This window comes from Eriocheir sinensis, chromosome 54 (assembly GCF_024679095.1).
Source record: "Eriocheir sinensis breed Jianghai 21 chromosome 54, ASM2467909v1, whole genome shotgun sequence".
NCBI lineage: Eukaryota > Metazoa > Arthropoda > Malacostraca > Decapoda > Varunidae > Eriocheir > Eriocheir sinensis.
Window position 1 is genome coordinate 1,693,084 of NC_066562.1, and position 21,075 is coordinate 1,714,158.

Genomic DNA, 21,075 nt, shown 5'->3' on the forward strand with positions numbered 1-21,075 from the left:
CTCCCCCAGGCCAGGCTTCCTCGTCACAGTCTTATGGTAGGCCGGTGATTGGAACACCTCTCACTACTGACCTCCCCCAGGCCAGGCTTCCTCGTCACAGTCTTATGGTGGGCCGGTGATTGGAACACCTCTCACTACTGACCTCCCCCAGGCCAGGCTTCCTCGTCACAGTCTTATGGTGGGCCGGTGATTGGAACACCTCTTGTAATGCCCTCTCACTACTGACCTCCCCCAGGCCAGGCTTCCTCGTCACAGTCTTATGGTGGGCCGGTGATTGGAACACCTCTCACTACTGACCTCCCCCAGGCCAGGCTTCCTCGTCACAGTCTTATGGTGGGCCGGTGATTGGAACACCTCTCACTACTGACCTCCCCCAGGCCAGGCTTCCTCGTCACAGTCTTATGGTGGGCCGGAGATAGGAACACCTCTCACTACTGACCTCCCCCAGGCCAGGCTTCCTCGTCACAGTCTTATGGTGGGCCGGAGATAGGAACACCTCTCACTACTGACCTCCCCCAGGCCAGGCTTCCTCGTCACAGTCTTATGGTGGGCCGGAGATAGGAACACCTCTCACTACTGACCTCCCCCAGGCCAGGCTTCCTCGTCACAGTCTTATGGTGGGCCGGAGATAGGAACACCTCTCACTACTGATCTCCCCCAGGCCAGGCTTCCTCGTCACAGAGTCTGAGAGGCTCAGCTTTTCCAGTAGCTCACAGGCAGAGCCCTCAGACGGTTAACTCTTTTAGTGCCAACATGTAAACAGAAGGATCCAGAGGTTCCGTAGGCTTAGTCTTGCACCCGTAATATGCTGCATGCATGCATGTGCATTTAGGGAGCCCGCCGCTTGGTCGGGTCCTTAGTCGAAGAGATTCGTGGTTTTGGAGAGCCTTGACCCCGACCTCTACTTTATATATATTTTTTTTAATTGATAGTTTCACTTGGAAGGGTTTCAGATCCCGCCCCAACTAACCCAGATCATTACTTGGAATGATTGTTAGCCATTGACATAACCCCTGAGAGGATAAATCCCCAGGCATTTATATGCACGCATCAAATGATGTTCCTAACCTTTTTTTGTAGTGAATTTATTAAAAAATATCGCCATGTTTTTGAATGTTCATAGTACTTGTAATAATGAATACAAAGAAAGCCGCCATAAAAGTGAGGTTTCCGTCTGTAGCCGGCATTCAGTGTTGCGAATGGTCGCGTGACTCTTGCTGTATTTTTAAGCCAAAGAATAAAGTGAAGAAGTTTTTTTCCTAATCTTTAGAAAATATTTAATAAAGGGGAGAAAGCATTTCTCAAGTGCAGTCTCCTCTCCCTGGCTGTAGGATAAACTTTATCCTGAATTTTATAACTGGCATAGAGCAGTGCTTAATACCAGCCTTTTTTCCGTGCAGGCGCCTCAAGCTGCCGTACAAGAGTGACTGCATGGTCAGACGTTGCGATGGTATGTACACAAGAAAACTTCATAAGTGTATAACATCGTTTGTGACTAAAATATTACGTGACTAATATTTTTGTGATAATGATCAGGTTTAGAGGACTTCCAGGCGTGATCCATTGTCATAAACAAAGAATGGGCATGAGAAAATAAGAGTACGATTTTCTCCAATCAATGACCTTCTAACATTGTTTACTTTCACCAGACCTCGAACAAGAGGATGCTGACAACCATGAATTGCAGGACACTAACCGGATCGAAAGCCCTCCAGTCCGTGTACCAGAGGTATGTCTAATGTATTGAAATGTTGTCCTTAACTTCCCTAATAAATCACTGGTAGGGGCTGGTCTATCTGGAGGAGGATTGCGGCGTCCTCAACCTCCCGGATATATATATATATATATATATATATATATATATATATATATATATATATATATATATATATATATATATATCTCTCTCTCTCTCTCTCTCTCTCTCTCTCTCTCTCTCTCTCTCTCTCTCCTTTCTGTTCATGATTCTTTCTTTATGGGTGGCCGAGGGATTTATCCTTTCAACTTTCAGTCCAGTCAAGCCCCTGATCTGGGTTGGTTGGGAAGGGCGCTGCAACCACTCCCTGTAAAACACAGACTTCAACCAATGACTTTGTAAAAGGTGGAGGTCAAAGGTGACCACGATCTGGTTCTGCCGGGGGGTTCGACTGCGCGTTAGGTTTCCTCGATGCACCTGTATCGGGCGAGCCTGCCGTCAAAGACGGGTGCAGGTCAAAGCTTACTGGGCCCCTGTATCTCATAGAGGAAAGGGGGACCTGGCTCTGGTTTTTGTTTTGGGGTGGCGGGTGAGGTGCAAAAATGGCGCTCGCCCGCAGAATCAGGCCCAGAATTAACCTTCGGAGGGCTTTGTGTGTAGGCTCCTGGAACGTCATGAGCCTCTCAAAGGATCCTCAAAGGAGCCTTACCTATCGAATGAGGTCAGACGGCTATAGACAGATATTGTGGGGTTCTGAGACGAGCAGGCCGAGCAGTGGCTGCACTGGCAGCGGTGCGGGGCCTGAAAACTCATCATCATCATCATCATCATCATCTGAGGATGTACTTTTCCGATTTTCCGTGTAATGATTACTGCTTCCAGGAGAGAGACCCCTCTGTGTGTGCCCAGCGCATCACAGAGGTGATTGTCTCTGGAATGGAGGCATACATTCCATGTTCTTTCTCTACTTCTCATGCTAAAAAGCCTTGGTTTAATCATGCTTGTTCTCGTGCTATTAAAGATAGAGAGGCAGCTCACAAAAGGTTCCAGAACCTTCGCACTTTTACTAACCATGAACTTTACATTTCAGCCCGGAATCGTGCCAAATCTATTCTCCGACTTACCAAAACCTCTTTCATCAACATAAAATGTCAACACCTTGCTTTTTCTAATTCTCCCCGTGACTTCTGGCACCAAGCCAAAAATATCTCCACCAATTTCACTTCTTCCTCTTTCCCTCCTCTCCTTAACCCTGACGGCAGCACTGCATTCTCATCTATCTCTAAGGCGGAACTCTTCGCTCAAACTTTCTGTAAGAACTCCACCCTGGACGATTCTGGGCATATTACTCCTACTCATACCCCTTCTGACTCCTTTATGCCTGTTATTAAGATTCTTCCAAATGATGTTTTCTATGCCCTCTCTGGCCTCAACTCTCAGAAGGCTTATGGACCTGATGGAGTGCCTCCTATTGTCCTTAAAAACTGTGCTTCCGTGCTGACACCCTGCCTGGTCAAACTCTTCGTCTCTGCCTATCAACATCCACCTTTCCTTCCTGCTGGAAGTATGCCTTTGTACAGCCCGTGCCTAAGAAGGGTGACGGTTCCAATCCCTCAAACTACCGCCTTATAGCTTTACTTTCCTGTCTATCTAAAGCTTTTGAATCAATCCTTAACCGGAAGATTCAAAAGCACGTTTCAACTTCTAACCTTCTATCTGATCGCCAGTATGGGTTTCGCAAGGGGCGTTCTACTGGCGATCTTCTTGCTCTCTTAACTGACTTCTGGTCATCCTCTCTTAGCCGTTTCGGTGAAACTTTCTCAGTTGCGCTAGACATATCGATAACCTTCGATAGAGTCTGGCACAAGTCTTTGCTTTCTAAACTGCCCTCTTTCGGATTCTATCCCTCTCTGTTCCTTTATCTCCAGTTTCCGTTCCGGCCGTTCTATCTCTGCGGTGGTAGACGGTCACTGTTCTTCCCCTAAATTTATCAACAGTGGTGTTCCACAGGGCTCTGTCCTATCACCCACTCTCTTCCTGTTATTCATCAATGATCTTCTTTCCATAACAAACTGTCCTGTCCACTCATATGCCGACGACTCCACTCTGCATTATTCAACTTCTTTCAATAGAAGGCCATCCCAACAGAAAGTACACGACTCCAGACTGGAGGCTGCAGAACGCTTAATCTCAGACCTTGCTATCATTTCCAATTAGGGTAGAAGGAACCTTGTGTCCTTCAGTGCCTCAAAAACTCAATTTCTCCACCTATCAGCTCGACACAATCTATCAGACACCTATCCCCTATTCTTCGAGAACACTCAGCTGTCACCTTCTTCAACACTAAACATCCTCGGTCCATCCTTAACTCAAAATCTCAACTGAAAACTTCATATCTCCTCTCTCGCTAAATCAGCTTCCTCGAGGTTGGGCGTTCTGTATCGTCTCCGCCAGTTCTTTTCCCCCGAACAGTTGCTATCCATATACATGGGCCTTGTCCGCCCTCGTATGGAGTATGCATCTCACGTGTGTGGGGACTCCACTCACACATCTCTTCTGGACAAAGTGGAGTCTAAGGCTCTTCGTCTCATCAGCTCTCCTCCTCCTACTGATAGTCTTCTACTTCTTAAATTCCGTCGCGATGTTGCCTCTCTTTCTATCTTCTATCGCTATTTTCACGTTGACTGCTCTTCTGAACTTGCTAATTGCATGCCTCCCACCCTCCCGCGGCCCCACTGCACACGAGTTTCTACTCATGCTCTTTCCTATATTGTCCAAACCCCTTATGCAAGAGTTAACCAGCATCTTCACTCCTTCATCCCTCACGCTGGTAAACTCTGGAACAATCTTCCTTCATCTGTATTTCCTTCTGCCTTCGACTTGAACTCTTTCAAGAGGAGGGTATCAGGATTCAGGACACCTCTCCTCCCGAAATTGACCTCTCTTTCGGCCACCTCTTTTGATTCTTTTTTTTTAGGAGCAGCGAGTAGCGGGCTCTTTTTTATTATTGTTTCCTTTTTTTGTGTGTCCTTGAGCTGTCTCCTTTGTTGTAAAAAAAAAAATCTAGTTGTGGTCCCGCTGGAGCAAAGGAATCCGGGTGTGTAGTTAAAGGCATCTTCAGCCAACGCAGCCGTTTGTAGTTCAGGTTTCTCTGGTGGGTGAGTGTATGATGCGAGCAAGGCTGAATCAAACTCTGGGCTTCATGTTTCTTGTTGCGATGTAGCTTCTCCCGAGACGTGTGAAATTGAAGAAATATTCTAGGCAAAACTCGACTCCGTATTAGGCCTCCCATACACGCTAAGTGTTGCCTGCGGGCCAAACTGAACTGAAGGACAGAAGTGAAGGAAGCACCTTCTCACAATATTCAGTCAGGACTGAATATATCAGTTCCATGGACTTTTATACGTGAATGGTCATGGCGCTCTCCCTTGAGGACACACATTTTATGCATATCTACAACGAGTGTTTGCGCAGTGACAGAAGGAGCAGACTGTGAAAACAGGATCCAAGACTGTCATTGTATTCATTAGTTGTCTTGACTTCAAAATATTATACTTACAAGTCTTTCTTGTTATTGGTGCAAATAGTCCGAATCGGCGTTAAAATATGAGAAAAGTTACATATAAAGTTGCGCGACAACTGGCACTGGAACTGACGATCGCCTCACTCACGCGTCGCTCTTCAGTCCTGGAGAACTGCAGGCAGACGCTTTGAGAGCTCTTCACTCCGTCAGTTCAGGCCGCAGAAAGATGCTCAGTCCAAATTCCGCCCACACACGTTCAGTATTACATCTGATTGAACGTGCCTAGGGGGCCTTGGGTCAGTGTCCTCCTCGGGACAGAAACTAGATAAAATCGTGTCTTGGGTGACTTTGAATCAACTACTCTCACTGACAGAGATGCCTATGCGTTATGTGTTGGTCCCCATGGATCTGGTACCGGAAATATCAACTGCTATCTCCTGAAATTTCCAAGATCCAGGAGGTGAAGTATTCCAAGAAATTGAGGTTCTTGGTATTGTAGACCAGAGCTGCACAACTAGTTTTTATATAGCAATTGTAAGCACTTGTTATAGGATCCTCTAAAATTGCAGAGTTTTTCGGAGTTCAGAGTGTTTTGTGTCTGACCATAGGCTTGTTGATGCGACACTCAAGCTCTATGTAATCATTCTGTAACCATTCATTAACTATAATGTGATCAATCTCGAGAGACTCAAAGGCCTCCGGACATGTGCTCATGGACATGAAGTGAGTCTCACATCGGTTGACTGTGCTCATCACTACTGAAGACTCTGTTGAACTGTTGGATAGCTTCAAACGTGAAACTCATGAGGCTGCAAAAACGTGCATTGGGGATTTAGCAGTGGTTGTGCATTTGAGGAGATGCTGGAGAATATCAAGGACTCACTTTGCCAGGATAATGGGGAATCAAAACTGATACAGGGTCCTTTCGCGTAGGACTGCAGCTATCCTTAAGAGATGAAAAGGTAGCTACTGCGTTGCAAATATTGGATGCTGATCCACCCATCAACCAAAGCTCAGCCTCTCCTGACGAGGTAAGAGGGGGTGTGGCAGGTTGAGGGGTGGAAGGGCCGCTAGTACCTGTAACATCAGTGCGGAGCTGCTCAAAGATGGAGATGGAGGTGAGGTAATGGCAATCTGGTACCATTGCTCCTGACTAGAAGAGGGGGCTACTTGTCCTTATCTGAAAAGGAAAACAGGACCATCAGGGCTGCAACAACTACTTAGTGTGCCAGGCATCGTGCTTGCTCATGTATTGTTCATATGGATTCGCAACCACCTACAGAAGCTGGATAAACCTTGGCAGTACTGGTTCGTGCCAAGTAAGTCGACAACTAATCTTTTCCCAGCGCTTCGCGTACTGGTGGAGCACCGACATGAATTTCGACAGAGAATGCCTGCGGCCTAAATCGACATCAAAAAGGCTTTTGATTCCGAAGGTAGCGAGGCGATTTGGGACCTCCTGCAACTACGCAGCATTCCTGGAAGCACCGTTACACTATTGACCAGCCAGCTCAGTTCCTGAGAGTGCTGTAAGGGCTGGGGCATGTCCAGCTTCTTTGCCGTGAACGCGGGAGTGACGCAAAGCTGTGTCCTAGCCACATCACTTTTCAACACTGGTATAGCCTGGATACTGGGCAGAGTTGTGGATCAGAGTCATTGTGGAGTCATGTTAGCAATACCAGGGGCACTTGTTTCCGCCGATGAGACAGTAATCCTTACGGAGTCATGGAGGTTCTGGTGAAGGCTCGCGAGATACTGCATGAAGAGACGAAGCCATTGGGACATCGTTTCCTGGGCCAAGACCATGAAACAGGTATTTGGAGGCTTGCTAGAATGAAAGCGTACAGTCTGCTCAAGCGTGTGGTAAATAAATTGATATCACTGAAAAATTCACATACCTTGTTAGCGGAGGGCAGGGTAACGGCTCGTCTAGACGTCTTACGGTGGACTGGCCTTGCCAATGGTGTTCTGGACTCGCATCTCCGATACCTGTGCAGAAGAACACATATCCTGATTTTTAGGTTGCTAGCCGTACTCACACATATTGCTAACATTCTATTTATTTTCACCTCTAGTGTGTAACGCCCTGGTTCAATCACATTTGCTGTCGTACTATAGGAGATAGAGAGACAGCTAGCAAATGCTACCTGGGCCTTCGAACCCCTCCTAATCATTATCCTTTATTCTATTTCGGCCTAGAATCGTGCCAAATAATATTATATTCTTCGACTTACCAAAGAACTACTTTATTAAAAAAAAAAAATGCCAAAGCCTTCCTTTTGTAGTTATTCTATTCTAGCCAAAAGTAACTTATAGTTTTACTTTATCGTTCCCACCTCTTCCTATTCCTGATGACAATGCAACTGTCACACTCTAAAGCTGTGGTCAGTTGCTCGAAAGGTGAAAGGGCCCTTGCACGCCAAGAGTCTCTCTTAGATCGCTGAAGGGCAGAGCACAAACGCGTATGATGCCTTCCTATAACCATGGAAGGTTGCTGTCTTCAAGGCAACCCAGCATCAGCCGTTACGCTACTAGCGTTAAACTTATCTACTCAAAGGTGGTCTTATAGGCTGTATTAAACATTCTTTCTATTCATAATCACCTTCCAGACTAATTATAAGGTAACAAAAGTGTTCTAAGATAAAACAATTCCCATCAAATGTACTAAGTAGCGGGGAGCATTATGCCAGGGGGCGTCGCTTGACTCACTCGCCGCCTCTACCCCCGGCGGTCCCACAGAGCAGGCCTCCACACAGCTACCCTTCCCATTCCAAGCACCTCCAAGGATCGGTAAACTTGTCCCAGGCATGAGTTACGTGGGTGTCCTTTTGGTCTCCTCCGCTCACGGTTGTATCGTACAGAAACAAACTTGTTGTCAGGATCGACGTTCGGGAAGCGTGCCACGTGCCAATATATCCGAATTTGTCGTTCACAAACCAAGCTGTTAACAGGCTTCGATTTAGTTTCATCAAGTTGTCGCTGGTTCGGCACAAAGTGACTCCATTCGTACCCAATGATCTTGCGAAGGCACTTGGTACTAAAGCATCGACACGCCTCTCCGAGTCACTATTCAGTGTTCATGTATCACAGCTATAAAGTAAGAAAAGAGCACAAGTGGTTAAAAGATTCGAATATTTGTCCGCCTGCGTAGATATCAACAACGCCATATACTCTTGTTGAGCGAGTCCATGACACCGTGGGCCAAGCCATTCTGTCGATTGACTTCATTGCTAGCAGACCATTATTATGCACCACGCTACCAAGGTATGTGTCTTTTCGTGACATCAGTGTCATCACCACATGCATGATCAGACTGAACATAAGAACATAAGAACGTAAGGAGTCTGCAAGAGGCCGGCTGGCCTATACAAGGCAGCTCCTGTACACTCAACCCCACCTTACCTCACCATCCATCGCTTTATCTAACCTCTTCTTGAATGTATCATTGGTATTGGCACCCACAACATGGCTCCCAAAACTGTTCCATTCGTCCACCACTCTATTGGTCAACCAATTCTTGCCTATGTCTTTGTTGAATCTGAATTTGTCTAACTTAAAACCATTGATACGCGTCCTACCAGGCTCTTTAACTATCAAAATCTTATTGACATCCCCTTTATTAAAGCCCTTCATCCATTTCTAGACCTCGATCAAGTCTCCTCGCAACCTTGGCGTTTCTAGAGAGTGTAAATTTAAATGCTTCAGCCTATCTTCATACGGCAAGTTTCTCACCCCCTGAATCATCTTTGTCATCCTCCTCTGTACAGATTCTAACATCTTGATATCCATTCTATAGTAGGGGGACCAGAACTGAACTGCATAATCGAGATGAGGTCTAACTAGTGATAAGTAAAGTTTGAGGATGACTTCAGCGCTCCTATTGCTTACGCTCCTTGAGATAAAACCCAGTACTCAGTTTGCCCGATTTTTAGCCTGAATGCATTGAGCCCTAGGACGGAGGTCAGCGCTCACTAGTACTCCTAAGTCTCTCTCACGCCCAGACCTGCTTAGAGGAGTGTCATTTAAGGAGTAATTGTGTAAGGGGTTATTCCTGCCTACACTCAGAATGCTACACTTCCCGACATTGAATTCCATCTGCCACTTCCCCGCCCAATCATTTAATATGTCAAGCTCATTCTGGAGAACGCTAGCGTCCCTGTCTGATTGGATTACTCTATCGATCTTGGTATCATCTGCGAACTTACTGACTTCACTACTAATTCCTGTGTCCAAGTCATTGATGTAAATAATAAAAAGCAGAGGACCCAGCACCGACCCTTGTGGGAATCCACTCGTAACACTGCCACATTCAGATTTTTTACCATTGATTTGCACTCTCTGCTTCCTCCCACTAAGCCACGCCCTGATCCAGTTAAAAACTTTACCATCTACGCCGTGAGACTAATTTTTAGTAATACCCGGTGATGGGGAACTTAGTCGAACGCTTTACTGAAATCTACCGCTATTTTCAAGCTGACTGCTCTTCTGAACTTGCTAACTGCATGCCTCCCCCCCTCCTGCGGCATAGCCTCACACGACTTTCTGATCAAGCTCATCCCTATACTGTCCAAACCCCTTATGCAAGAGTTAACCAGTATCTTCACTCTTTCATCCCTCACGCTGGTAAACTCTGGAACGATCTTCCCTCATCTGTATTTCCTCCTGCCTACGACTTGAACTCTTTCAAGAGGAGGGTATCAGGACACCTCTCCTCCCGAAATTGATTTCTCTTTTTGGCCACTCCTCTCTACTCTATATTCAGGAGCAGTAAGTAGCGGGCTTTTTTCCACTATTGTTTTCTTTTTTTACGCCCTTGAACCGTCTCCTCTGCTGTGTGTATATATATATATATATATATATATATATATATATATATATATATATATATATATATATATATATATATATATATATATATATATTTATTTATTTATTTCTTGGAATCATTATAGCGTATAACTTTGCCATCACTTGCTCTTCTCAGTGAAAGCCGTGCAAGTCTTCCGTCCTCAGGTAAGCTAGGAGTATTTCGTTACTTAGGTTATTGCTTCTCGAACAAAAGTGTTGTACACACAGTCTTTCAGAAAGATGTTATACATAGAGCTCTCTACTTTGCGTTCTTACTCATTGTTTTGTTTGTTTTATGAATATCATCATCTCCTCCCGGAAGATGCGATTATATTTTCTCATTGCCTTAACAATTTGTAGATACAGAGAACAAAATGATTTAAAAGAACTTTTTACTTTATTTTAATTTTGAAATCTATATATTTACCAGTTCATTAGTCATGTAAGAAGGTTGACTGCATGCTCTGCAAAGGTTTAAGGTTAAGGTTTTATATTAAAATGTTAACAAACAACTAATATATTACGTATTTTTCACCCATATGACAATTATGACAGTCCGTGGTGTTTTGAGTTACAACAGACATACGTTGATAAACACCTTCACATCTGATACTACAATCAGCAGTACCCAATTTTCGGGTCCAAGTGATGTTTTGCGTCACGAGGAACATACACATCATATTTTAATTACAGTCTTGATAGTGGAGTTAGCAGTTGTGGGTGATAAGTTAACAACTTGCCTTGTCCTCAGGATGTAGAGGAGAATGATGCCATCTACGAGAACCTAAACCCAGCATGGTGTGCCGATAAGGCAAACCAAGTGCCGTCTGCAGAGGTGGAAGCCTACCTCAACAAGGTTATTGGCTCCACGGAGGCCGGTGAAGATTTCAGGGTAAGATATCATACTGGTCCTTTGTCGACGAAGATTTAATGGCTGCTGTACCCAAGTGCTGCATGCTACGTACTCGAAATTCGATTACGATTTCGGCTCAGGGGATCCTCAGCAGAGGAGCCATGGTTAGGCAAAAAAGTGGGAGGGATGCATCTTGAGATGTTTGGTGTTCTTCTGAAAAAAAAAAATGTATTCGGAGATAAAATGTCGTTATCATCTCTAGAGCAAAACGCCAATGACTTTTGTCCGACGTAAATGTGGCTGACACGCTGATAGCCATTAGCCCTCAAAGAGTCGCAACAGCAGGCATTCTAGTCTCGTTGCGTCCGATCATCTTCTGTTCCTTTCATCACCTTTGTAATGCATTTAGTGGAGATGATGATATTAGGAGGTACTGAATGAATTGCATATATAAAATAAATCCTTGCAAATATTTGACCGTTTAGTTTGGAGGGTTGAGGCTTCAGACTTGAAGCCCTGACTGTGTGTCCGAGAAAGTCTACTTGTTCACTAACGAAGGCACATTTATGAGAGAGATAGATGAGCATTTTGCAGTCTATCCAATACTGCATGAAGATTGTGATAGCTATTTCCATATTTTTCAGGTCTTCGAGGTAAACATGGATATTTTTTTTTTTTACAACAAAGGAGGCAGCTCAAGGGCACACCAGAAAAGAAAACAATAATAAAAAAAGCCCGCTACTCGCTGCTCCCAAAAAAGAATTAAAAGAGGTGGCCGAAAGAAAGATCAATTTCGGAAGGAGAGGTGTCCTGATACCCTCGTCTTGAAAGAGTTCAAGTCGTAGGCAGGAGGAAATACAGATGAAGGAAGATTGTTCCAGAGTTTACCAGCGTGAGGGATAAAAGAGTGAAGATGCTGGTTAACTCTTGCATAAGGGGTTTGGACAGTGTAGGGATGAGCATGAGTATAAAGTCGTGTGCAGCGGGGCCGCAGGAGGGGGGGAGGCATGCAGTTAGCAAGTTCAGAAGAGCAGTCAGCGTGGAAATATCGATAGAAGATAAAAAAGAGGGGCAACATCGCGGCGGAATTTAAGAGGTAGAAGACTATCAGTAGGAGGAGGAGAGCTGATGAGACGAAGAGCCTTAGACTCTACTATGTCCAGAAGAGCTGTGTGAGTGGAGCCCCCCCACACGTGAGATGCATACTCCATACGAGGGCGGACAAGGCCCCTGTATATGGACAGCAACTACGCGGGGGAGAAGAAATGGCGAAGACGATACAGAACGCCCAACCTCGAGGAAGCTGATTTAGCAAGAGAGGAGATATGAAGTTTCCAGTTGAGATTTTGAGTTAAGGATAGACCGAGGATGTTTAGTGTTGAAGAAGGTGACAGCTGAGTCTTGTCGAAGAATTGGGGATAGGTGTTTGGAAGATTGTGTCGAGTTGATAGGTGGAGAAATTGAGTTTTTGAGGCACTGAAGGACACAAGGTTCCTTCTGCCCCAATCGGAAATGATAGCAAGGTCTGAGGTTAAGCGTTCTGCAGCCTCCAGTCTGGAGTCGTGTACTTCCTGGTGTGATGGTCTACTATTGAAAGAAGTTGAATAATGCATCATAATCATAATCATCATGCAAATGTGTACTTGATTCAAAACACTCCTGAGAGGTGTTATGTATCATCTGATATCTCTACGTCCTTTTTTCCATTTGGGAGTAAGCGAACGAGCAGGAGAGATAGAGGGAGCGAGGGGTGAGTGTCTGTACCTCTAACCGCCTCGGCGTTGGGAAGTGGAGTGGAGAGAGAAACTGAATCGTACATCTGGCTCAAAACGCCGTGGGAGGCGTCTCTTCAGGAGGACACCATTGGTCTCGCCACAACTGTAGCCAAAGAGTCTAGAGAAGGAGGGGCAATGGTGCCCGAGAGACGGATGACACCATGTATATATATATAAATATATATATATATATATATATATAGATATATATATATATATATATATATATATATATATATTTATACAAATCGCACCTATACGGCAGCACCATGTCTGAAAAGGTGAGGAGGTTAAGCTTGTTCGATAAGTTTAACCTCCTTAATTCTCTATCATGTGCTGCGCGTTGATCCTAGTGCTTTTTAAAATGATTAAGTTTCCGTATGATTCCTATTGCTGTTAAAAAGTCTGTCATTCCTGTTATCAATGGTTTAACAAATCAAGGAAGATAGATAGAAAAATGGTTGGTAGATCATTCCGAATTGACAACTTCGCCTCCGCGTGGCTTGACGCTGCCGCCGCCCCTGCCGCCGCCGCCGCCGCCGCAGTCAGGCGTCATCAAAGCCGCCCGACACCTGAAAAAAATAGTTACGGCATATTTGTGAAGTAAAGAACAACGTACATTTACCTTTCATACACCACACAGTCGTGAGCAGAGCGGTGATGTTATAATAAACTAAGGATAGAAAAACCCTGCCTTGATCATGGTCTGAGGAGAGCCGCCCACCGCCACGAGAGAACGAGCGAGCATGTGTGTGTTCGTGAGTATTCTTTGAAACAGCAGCGCATGCGCACAACGGTCTCATTTCCTACTGAGGTCTCACACCCTAGATTCTACTGCTACACCGGTGCAGTGTAGCAGTATACAAGGAACCTAGCTGTTCACCCTCCCTTTGCGGCTGATCGATAAATGTGTGTGGGGAAACTTGGTGAATGTAATAAACTGTGGTAGCTCGGATGTCACACAGTACGTGTGTCCAAGTGAAATGGGTTCTGACCCAGCACAGGCTCAAGGGCACCAGCAATACGCGCAGATATAGTGTATATCCCCTTGTACCTTTTAGGTGGAGAAAAATTCTGAAGATTCGAGGTTGTGAGCGCGTAAACTAGTGCTACCATCGTTTGCTTTGGGCTGATATTAATCAGTCAATCAATGGGGGCATAAGCCGTCGCCTCGCCCACCCTACGACGCCAAGTCCGGGGGTCCCTCCGGACGAGTATGCAGGCCCCCTTCCCATCCTGAGTACCTCTTGGCAGGATATATCGACTTGTTTAAGGCATGAAGCGTAACGTAGTTCAGAATAACGGTGAATCTTACCAGGAAGCCTTTCGGCAGAATGACCTGGCCCACGTTGTTATAGACTCGCTCAGCATAAGTATGTTGTCGGTACAGTTGCGGAAATGAGTTCCTGTACCCACTGTGGTAAGCCTTCCCTCTAACCGGCAACGTCGCAGTAGTACTACTCAAGTGTTGTTGCGAATGAACGGTGTTCGGGTGTGAGTGGCGGAGAGGTTCACAGCTATTCAGGAAGTGTAAGGGAGGCTTTATTCATAATTAAGAGGTGAAAATAAATGTAGCATGTGTATGTAACACATGTTAAACTAAGATATCACTACAAAATAATAACAGCAGAGAGAAGACGAAACGTATTATCTAGAGTCGAGATTTTGATGTTCCGCTCCTCCATCAGCATTCACGTGTGAACGTGTGCACACTGTCAGTAACAGCATACGAGAATGCGAAAAACCATGAACACCTCCCACAATGAACGTGAACCTGATCAAATGTTTGTTGTCCATTTACTACCTACACGCTGGTGATGAAAAACAATATGACTTAACTAAAAGGAGCAAGGTCCACAAACTATTGCATGGAGTATGTTATACGCACTCAGCCATGGTGGGCGTCACGTGACCACGGTTTCGAAACACACCACCTAAAGTACACCCATACCGTTGAAGGACCATCAACTCCAAATAAGTATATGCCACTTTACCACGGCACGGCCATGATTCACTATAGTAAGTTAACAGTAACCCACAACAACCTCTTACATGTGGGTTTCTGCTCTCATAACACAGTATGAACTATTGAATGGTGGTGTAGTGGGCAGGCAAGCAAACCGTCAAATATTCTCTCTCTCTCTCTCTCTCTCTCTCTCTCTCGAGAGAGAGAGAGAGAGAGAGAGAGTGTGTGTGTGTGTGTGTGTGTGTGTGCACACGTTCACACGTGAATGCTGATGGAGGAGCGGAACATCAAAATCTCGACTCTAGATAATACGTTTCGTCTTCTCTCTGCTGTTATTATTTTGTAGTGATATCTTGGTTTAACATGTGTTACATACACATGCTACATTTATTTTCACCTCTTAATTATGAATAAAGCCTCCCTTACACTTCCTGAATAGCAGTGAACCTCTCCGCCACTCACACCCGAACACGACGAACACCGTTCATTCACAACAACACTTGAGTAGTACTACTGCGACGTTGCCGGTTGAAGGGAAGGCTTACCACAGTGGGTACAGGAACTCATTTCCGCAACTGTACCTGTGCAGAAGGACAAAGGTCCGGATCTTCAAGTCCCTTGTGCTCCCAGTCTTACTCTATGGCTGAGAGACATGGACAGTAAATGGATACTTTGAGAGGCGGATTGATGCATTTGGTAATAAATGTCTACGCAGAATCATGGGATATCGCTAGAATGACTTTGTATCAAACCGGCTCCTACTCCGTGAGACTGATTCGACATATATTACCTGCATAGTCCGTTAATGCTAACTCCGGCTATACGGACACGTGGCACATAACCCAGACACTGATCCTGCTCACCGGGTTGTCTCGATACAATCCTGAGTGGAGGAGGCCAAGGGGAGGCCCATGGAGTTGCCTCGTGATATTAAGGATACAGAAAATAGGAGGGAACGTAATACAGGTTACTGAAATTACTGTTTGTAGAATAAAAAATCTGGGTTTCGGTTAAGAAGGGAAAATGGGGTTTTGAGGAGGAGAGAAGAAGTTTCACACAATGGAATGTATGGGGAAGATCGCGAATGTTACATAAGTTAATGAAGAGAACGTCGGAGGAACTATCAAGGAACTTCTTTGGGTCCACCAGAAGTGGGTTCGACCTGACTGGGGATATTTTTGGTCCTGTCCCCAGATGGGAAGTCCGAGGCGCGTTGATAAAAGTTTAATTTGATATACTTTTTTCAGGAATAAGGTGTGTCGCGTGTATATAGTTTGTAACAAAGTAAAATAAGTATTCTCTGGTGTGAGGCAATGATAAGGCGGACAGTGGCGACACGGGAGGGTCCTTGGCGAACTCTCGGCACCCGCTCACAATTCTTATGCACACATGCAACACTGAGAGCTGCGTGCGCCCGTTGCTTACTTCCTCAAGTATTTAAAATTTAACGTTTCATCTAGTCGCATTAGAACGGTATGGTAAGTGATAGAAATAGAAGAAAAAGAAAGAAAAAAAGATGCTGCAAAGGAAAGTGTTTATGATAATATGGGGTCTGGTATTTTTTCTTAGAGCTGCATGTCTATTATATCTCATGAATAACTTATCGGTGTCCTTTTGGGCCAGACTGTGCCACGGATAGTAGCCAAGAGCAGGACAGCAGCAGAGCGCCCGGGAAACGCTGCCAAGAACAGCTTCAAAAACATCCTTCCATGTGAGTTGTGTTGACATTTTTGTCTTAGTTTCGTGTATATTTTTTCCTCACATTGTAATAACTTTCAGCATTAAAATCTACTAGCTTCTGATTTGTTTTCGTTCATATGTGAGTGGCACTGGTGTGTTTTGTGATAACTGTAGAACATTACTTGATGTCTCGTTCTACCGTCAGTTAAGCTACACATGTCCACCGTTGATGCATTATAGAGACTGACGATGTTATTTTTTTTACTTTTTGTTCCTTTAGTGGTGTTTCATGTTTGTTCTCCTCAAAATGAAAAGCGTATTATAATTATCGTTCACAAATGACCAATTTTATTCAAAAGAAAGATTATAATTTGTTCCTCTCCACACCTAGGAGTCATGGCGGTTTAATACCTTCTTAATATTCAGCAAGCACTCTCACACAGTTACATGTACGAGTATATTGTCCCCAAACAGACCGCCTCCTTCTCATATCTTTCTGCAACAAGCCTAATGCCGAAAGGTGGGAACAAGCTTAATCTTATTTAATGTGTTTAGTGTGAAAAAATCCAGGTAAGGGAAATTTGCCTGTCTGCACCAAGAGTTTAATATTCTAGAGTCACCCTCAACTTCAAACAGGTAATTTGTGAGCAAAATGAGTTTCGAGTCATGATATAAACAACTTGTGATGGGTGATACACTTGGGGCTTTAGTAAAAGGTGGCTTGTCTCGCGGTAACTCGGATCGATAATAATTCATCATAGTTAACATAGTGCCATCAGGTAATACTTAACCAAACATGAGACTCCAGCAACATGTGTTTTATACAACAGATGACGACACTCGAGTGGTTCTTTCCCGCCTTGGTGACGACCCTTTCTCAGACTACATCAACGCCAGCCATGTAGAGGTGAGGTCAGGGTCACCCAGCCGTGTCTTTTTCGTCTTAGCAGGTTTTATGTGAAGGTTTTTCATCTTAATGTTACCATCCTCATTATCGGTCACACATTTATCATCATCGTTTTCTCTTTTACGTTTCTGCTTATGTCGCCGGTAGGCTTTCTTGGTGGTGCCTGATGGCAGGCCCCAGCCTGTTGTGGCGCAGGCAAGTATATATTGTGGCGCCATCTTGCTTGGCTCATGCTGTCCCCCGCAGCTCATCTTTGATCCTCTTTTAGAGGGAGAATATGGAGTCCGGGTTGATGGGTTGTCTTCAGTGCAGCATGTGGGTAGTCTTACGTCACTCGGCAGTGATTGAACATTGTGGCGGCACAAGCCCGGGGCCTCCTAGGAGGACGCCGCGGTCGTACGCTAACCACTCAGCCACCGCCTCGCCATTATAACCGTCGATATCATTATCGACCTTCATACTTCAGTGTCATTATTGCAATAATAATCGTCTCCATCTTCATCACACAACCATGTAAAGGGTGGTGATAATCCTTATCGTTACTATCTAAGAAAAAAAGATCGACAAAGGCATGACCCTAACAAGTTTCGGGAACACTGTCGACAGGAAGGTAACTTTTCTTGACCACTAAAATATGTTTGAAATTATGTTTCATTAATCAATGTTCCTTCAGAACTGCACACATTTCCGGAGTACTGAGTTACTCTAACTGATCACAGGCTTGTTGTTGGAACACTCCAGCTTCATGTCAGGTCGCGAGATGCAACATGTCTAAAACCTCTAGTTTTGTTCCATCACTTAAGGCCTGACTCCTTGATGGCTATGAAAGGAGCGTCTACTGTTCATCAAAAGTCTAATTTCTCTTGTCCACTCACTTTTTCTCGGCATCACACCGATTCTTCCTCTTTTCCTGTCGAGTATTCTAAGATTTAATATACGTATTCCATAGCATATCTCCCTTTTCAAGCCCAAACAACCTTTTTGGTCTACAAGCATCATCGTAGCTATCTTACCTTTTGCTGGACATAGATTATTCAGAGCTTTTTTTCACAAGCTGTCTTAATGGTTGTGTTCTTGACAGGGCTACGGGAGCATGCGCTACATCGCATCACAAGGTCCCAAGGACGCCAAAGTGTGCACGACCACAGACTTCTGGAGGATGGTGGTGGAACAACGAATTGACGTTATCATCATGGTGGCAAACTTCGTCGAAATGGGAAAGGTGAGGAGCTGTAGGCTACTTCATGGTACAGAGATTTATTATTTTTTGGGTGTGCTGCCTTTAAGGTCAGGGTTTGTTGAGGTGGCTCTTGGGTGACCTCAGTCCGTTCGTGGCGTGGGAGAATTTTAACAACAGTGGCTAGCGTTATCTATGACTATTGCTTGGCCCATGCTGCCCAGGCGCTCTCCTTGAATGAAGTAGCTGAAGCCAGGGTCGACTGAAGATCTGGGCAGCATGTGGGTAATCTTCCGCCACTCGGCGACGGTTGAAAATTGTCAGCGCGCATCGGTGGGAGTCGAACCTAGGTCCACGGGCTCACCACGCCTGGACGCTAACCACTCGGCCACCGCCTCCCCAATGATAGATACGATCACAGGCGTACGGGACCCTTCTCATCTGTGTGTGTGTGTGTGTGTGTGTGTGTGTGTGTGTGTGTGTGTGTGTGTGTGAGGGGGGGGGGTGAACTCTGCCCGGAAAATGTATTGCTTGTAATTTCTTTGACAGTCAGTCATGAGTTCCAGTATGTAATTTGCCGCTCAGCGAGGTAGAGTGCTGTGAAGTTTGTTTATTTTCCTTTGGTTAATGTTAGACATATAGCGTTCAAAATTTACTTTGAAGTGCGTATTATATTCATATCCTTACACACAATGTCGGTGAATACAATTAGTATCTTTGCGTTTTCATGATACAAAAGCGTTGTCGCCGTTCATTTTTGTATGTATTCAGCATTTTCTTTCGCCTGTGATACCCTTCCTGACAGGTAACCCCAGTTTTCAACTGAGGGCCTGGGTATATTGCCCATCATGGCTACGAGCCCCGCCTGCCCGGGCTTATAGTCGTTGTTCCTCTCCTAGGTGGATTGCCTACCATGGCTGACGAGACCCACCTGCCCATTGATTCGAAATTTGAAATAGTTGGAAGCCGTATAACCTCATAAGAGATTATGGGAAAACCTGACGTTAAACATATGATTATGATGATGCATACAATCAATCAGGAGGGACATACGCTGGGGGTGGGGTGGGGGGGTCCCTTTACCCACTTACGACAGCAACCCCTGAAGTCCCTCCTTGCAGAATTCCATACAGGTCCTCTTTCAATCCTAAGAGCCTGTTGGCAGGATCTCTTACAAAAACAGGTCGAAGACCAAGGTCGATTTCTGGGTAGCGTGCCACATGCGTCTGCATACGACTGAAACTTGGTTTTGGCCCAGGAGACCTTCAGTCTCAGAGGCTTCGCCTCCTCATGCAGCATTTCAAGAGCCAACACCAGGACCCACAGCGATTCCGCCAAAAGTACGTACAACATAATCAGGAAACAAAAGCTCAGTAACCTTGATGTTGCCAACAGATTCTCTACAACGACTTTGAACAGGAACTTTGTCTAATACCCAGTCTATGCAAGTGTTTAAAAGTTTAAAAGCTGCCTCACTCCTAGATGAACAGGTATAAAGCAGGAAACGCCTCCCCCCCCGTCACAGCGCTCTCAGGTCCAACTTCCAAGGTAAAGGCCAACCACCAGGAATATCACGGATCCACAGAATGTCCCAGAGTACCTTACGTTGAACTGACGCAAAAGCCTTCTTGAGATCAACATAGGCTGAGTAACCCCTGTCGAAACTCCCGTTGGCGTTCTTCAAGGACAGAAGTGTTAGTATCCGGTCAATTGTTGAATTACTGGGCGTGACCGCGGACTGCTCATTAGCAGATGAGGTCGAATTCGCATCAGCAACAGATGAGGCAGCGTTTTGCTCGGCACACTGAACAATGTAATACCACGGTGATTGTTGCAGTTAACTCAAGGCTGGAGGCTGCAGAACGCTTAGCCTCAGACCTTACTAATATTTCCGATTGGGGCAAGAGGAACCTGGTGTCCTTCAACGCCTCAAAAACAGTTTCTCCACCTATCCACTCGACACAATCTTCCAAACAACTATCCCCTATTCTTTGACAACACCCAGCTATCACCTTCCTCAACACTAAACATCCTCGGTCTATCCTTAACTCAAAATCTCAACTGGAAACTTTATATCTCATCTCTTACTAAATCAGCTTCCTCGAGGCTGGGGGTTCTGTACCGTCTCCGCCAGTTCTTCTCTCCTGCACAGTTGCTGTCCATATACAGGGGCCTTGTCCGCCCTCGTATGGAGTATGCATCTCATGTGTGGGGGGGCTCCACTCACACAGCTCTTCTGGACAGAGTGGAGGCTAAGGCTCTTCGTCTCATCAGCTCTCCTCCTCATACTGATAGTCTTCTACCTCTTAAACTCCGCCGCAATGTTGCCTCTCTTTCTATCTTCTATCGATATTTCCACGCTGACTGCTCTTCTGAACTTGCTAACTGCATGCCTCCCCCCCTCCCGCGGCCCCGCTGCACTCGACTTTCTACTCATGCTCATCCCTATACTGTCCAAACCCTTATAAGAGTTAACCAGCATCTTCACTCTTTCATCCCTCACGCTGGTAAACTCTGGAACAATCTTCCTTCATCTGTATTTCCTCCTGCCTACGACTTGAACTCTTTCAAGAGGAGGGTATCAGGACATCTCTCCTCCCGTATTTGATCTTGCTTTCGGCCACCTCTTTTAATTCTTTTTTAGGAGCAG

At 45.3% G+C, this 21,075-nt stretch overlaps 1 protein-coding gene across 1 annotated transcript in view; it reads left to right on the plus strand.

The window, feature by feature from the left end:
• Positions 1–21,075, plus strand: part of LOC126983517 (receptor-type tyrosine-protein phosphatase F-like) — a gene marked incomplete at its 5' end in the record, with an annotated part of 153,876 nt that overhangs the window by 70,441 nt on the left and 62,360 nt on the right. Inside the window, 6 exon segments of the mRNA XM_050836274.1 lie at positions 1,401–1,450; positions 1,650–1,729; positions 10,819–10,959; positions 16,285–16,372; positions 17,172–17,248; positions 18,330–18,470. Of these exon segments, the coding sequence (XP_050692231.1) occupies positions 1,401–1,450; positions 1,650–1,729; positions 10,819–10,959; positions 16,285–16,372; positions 17,172–17,248; positions 18,330–18,470 (577 nt within the window).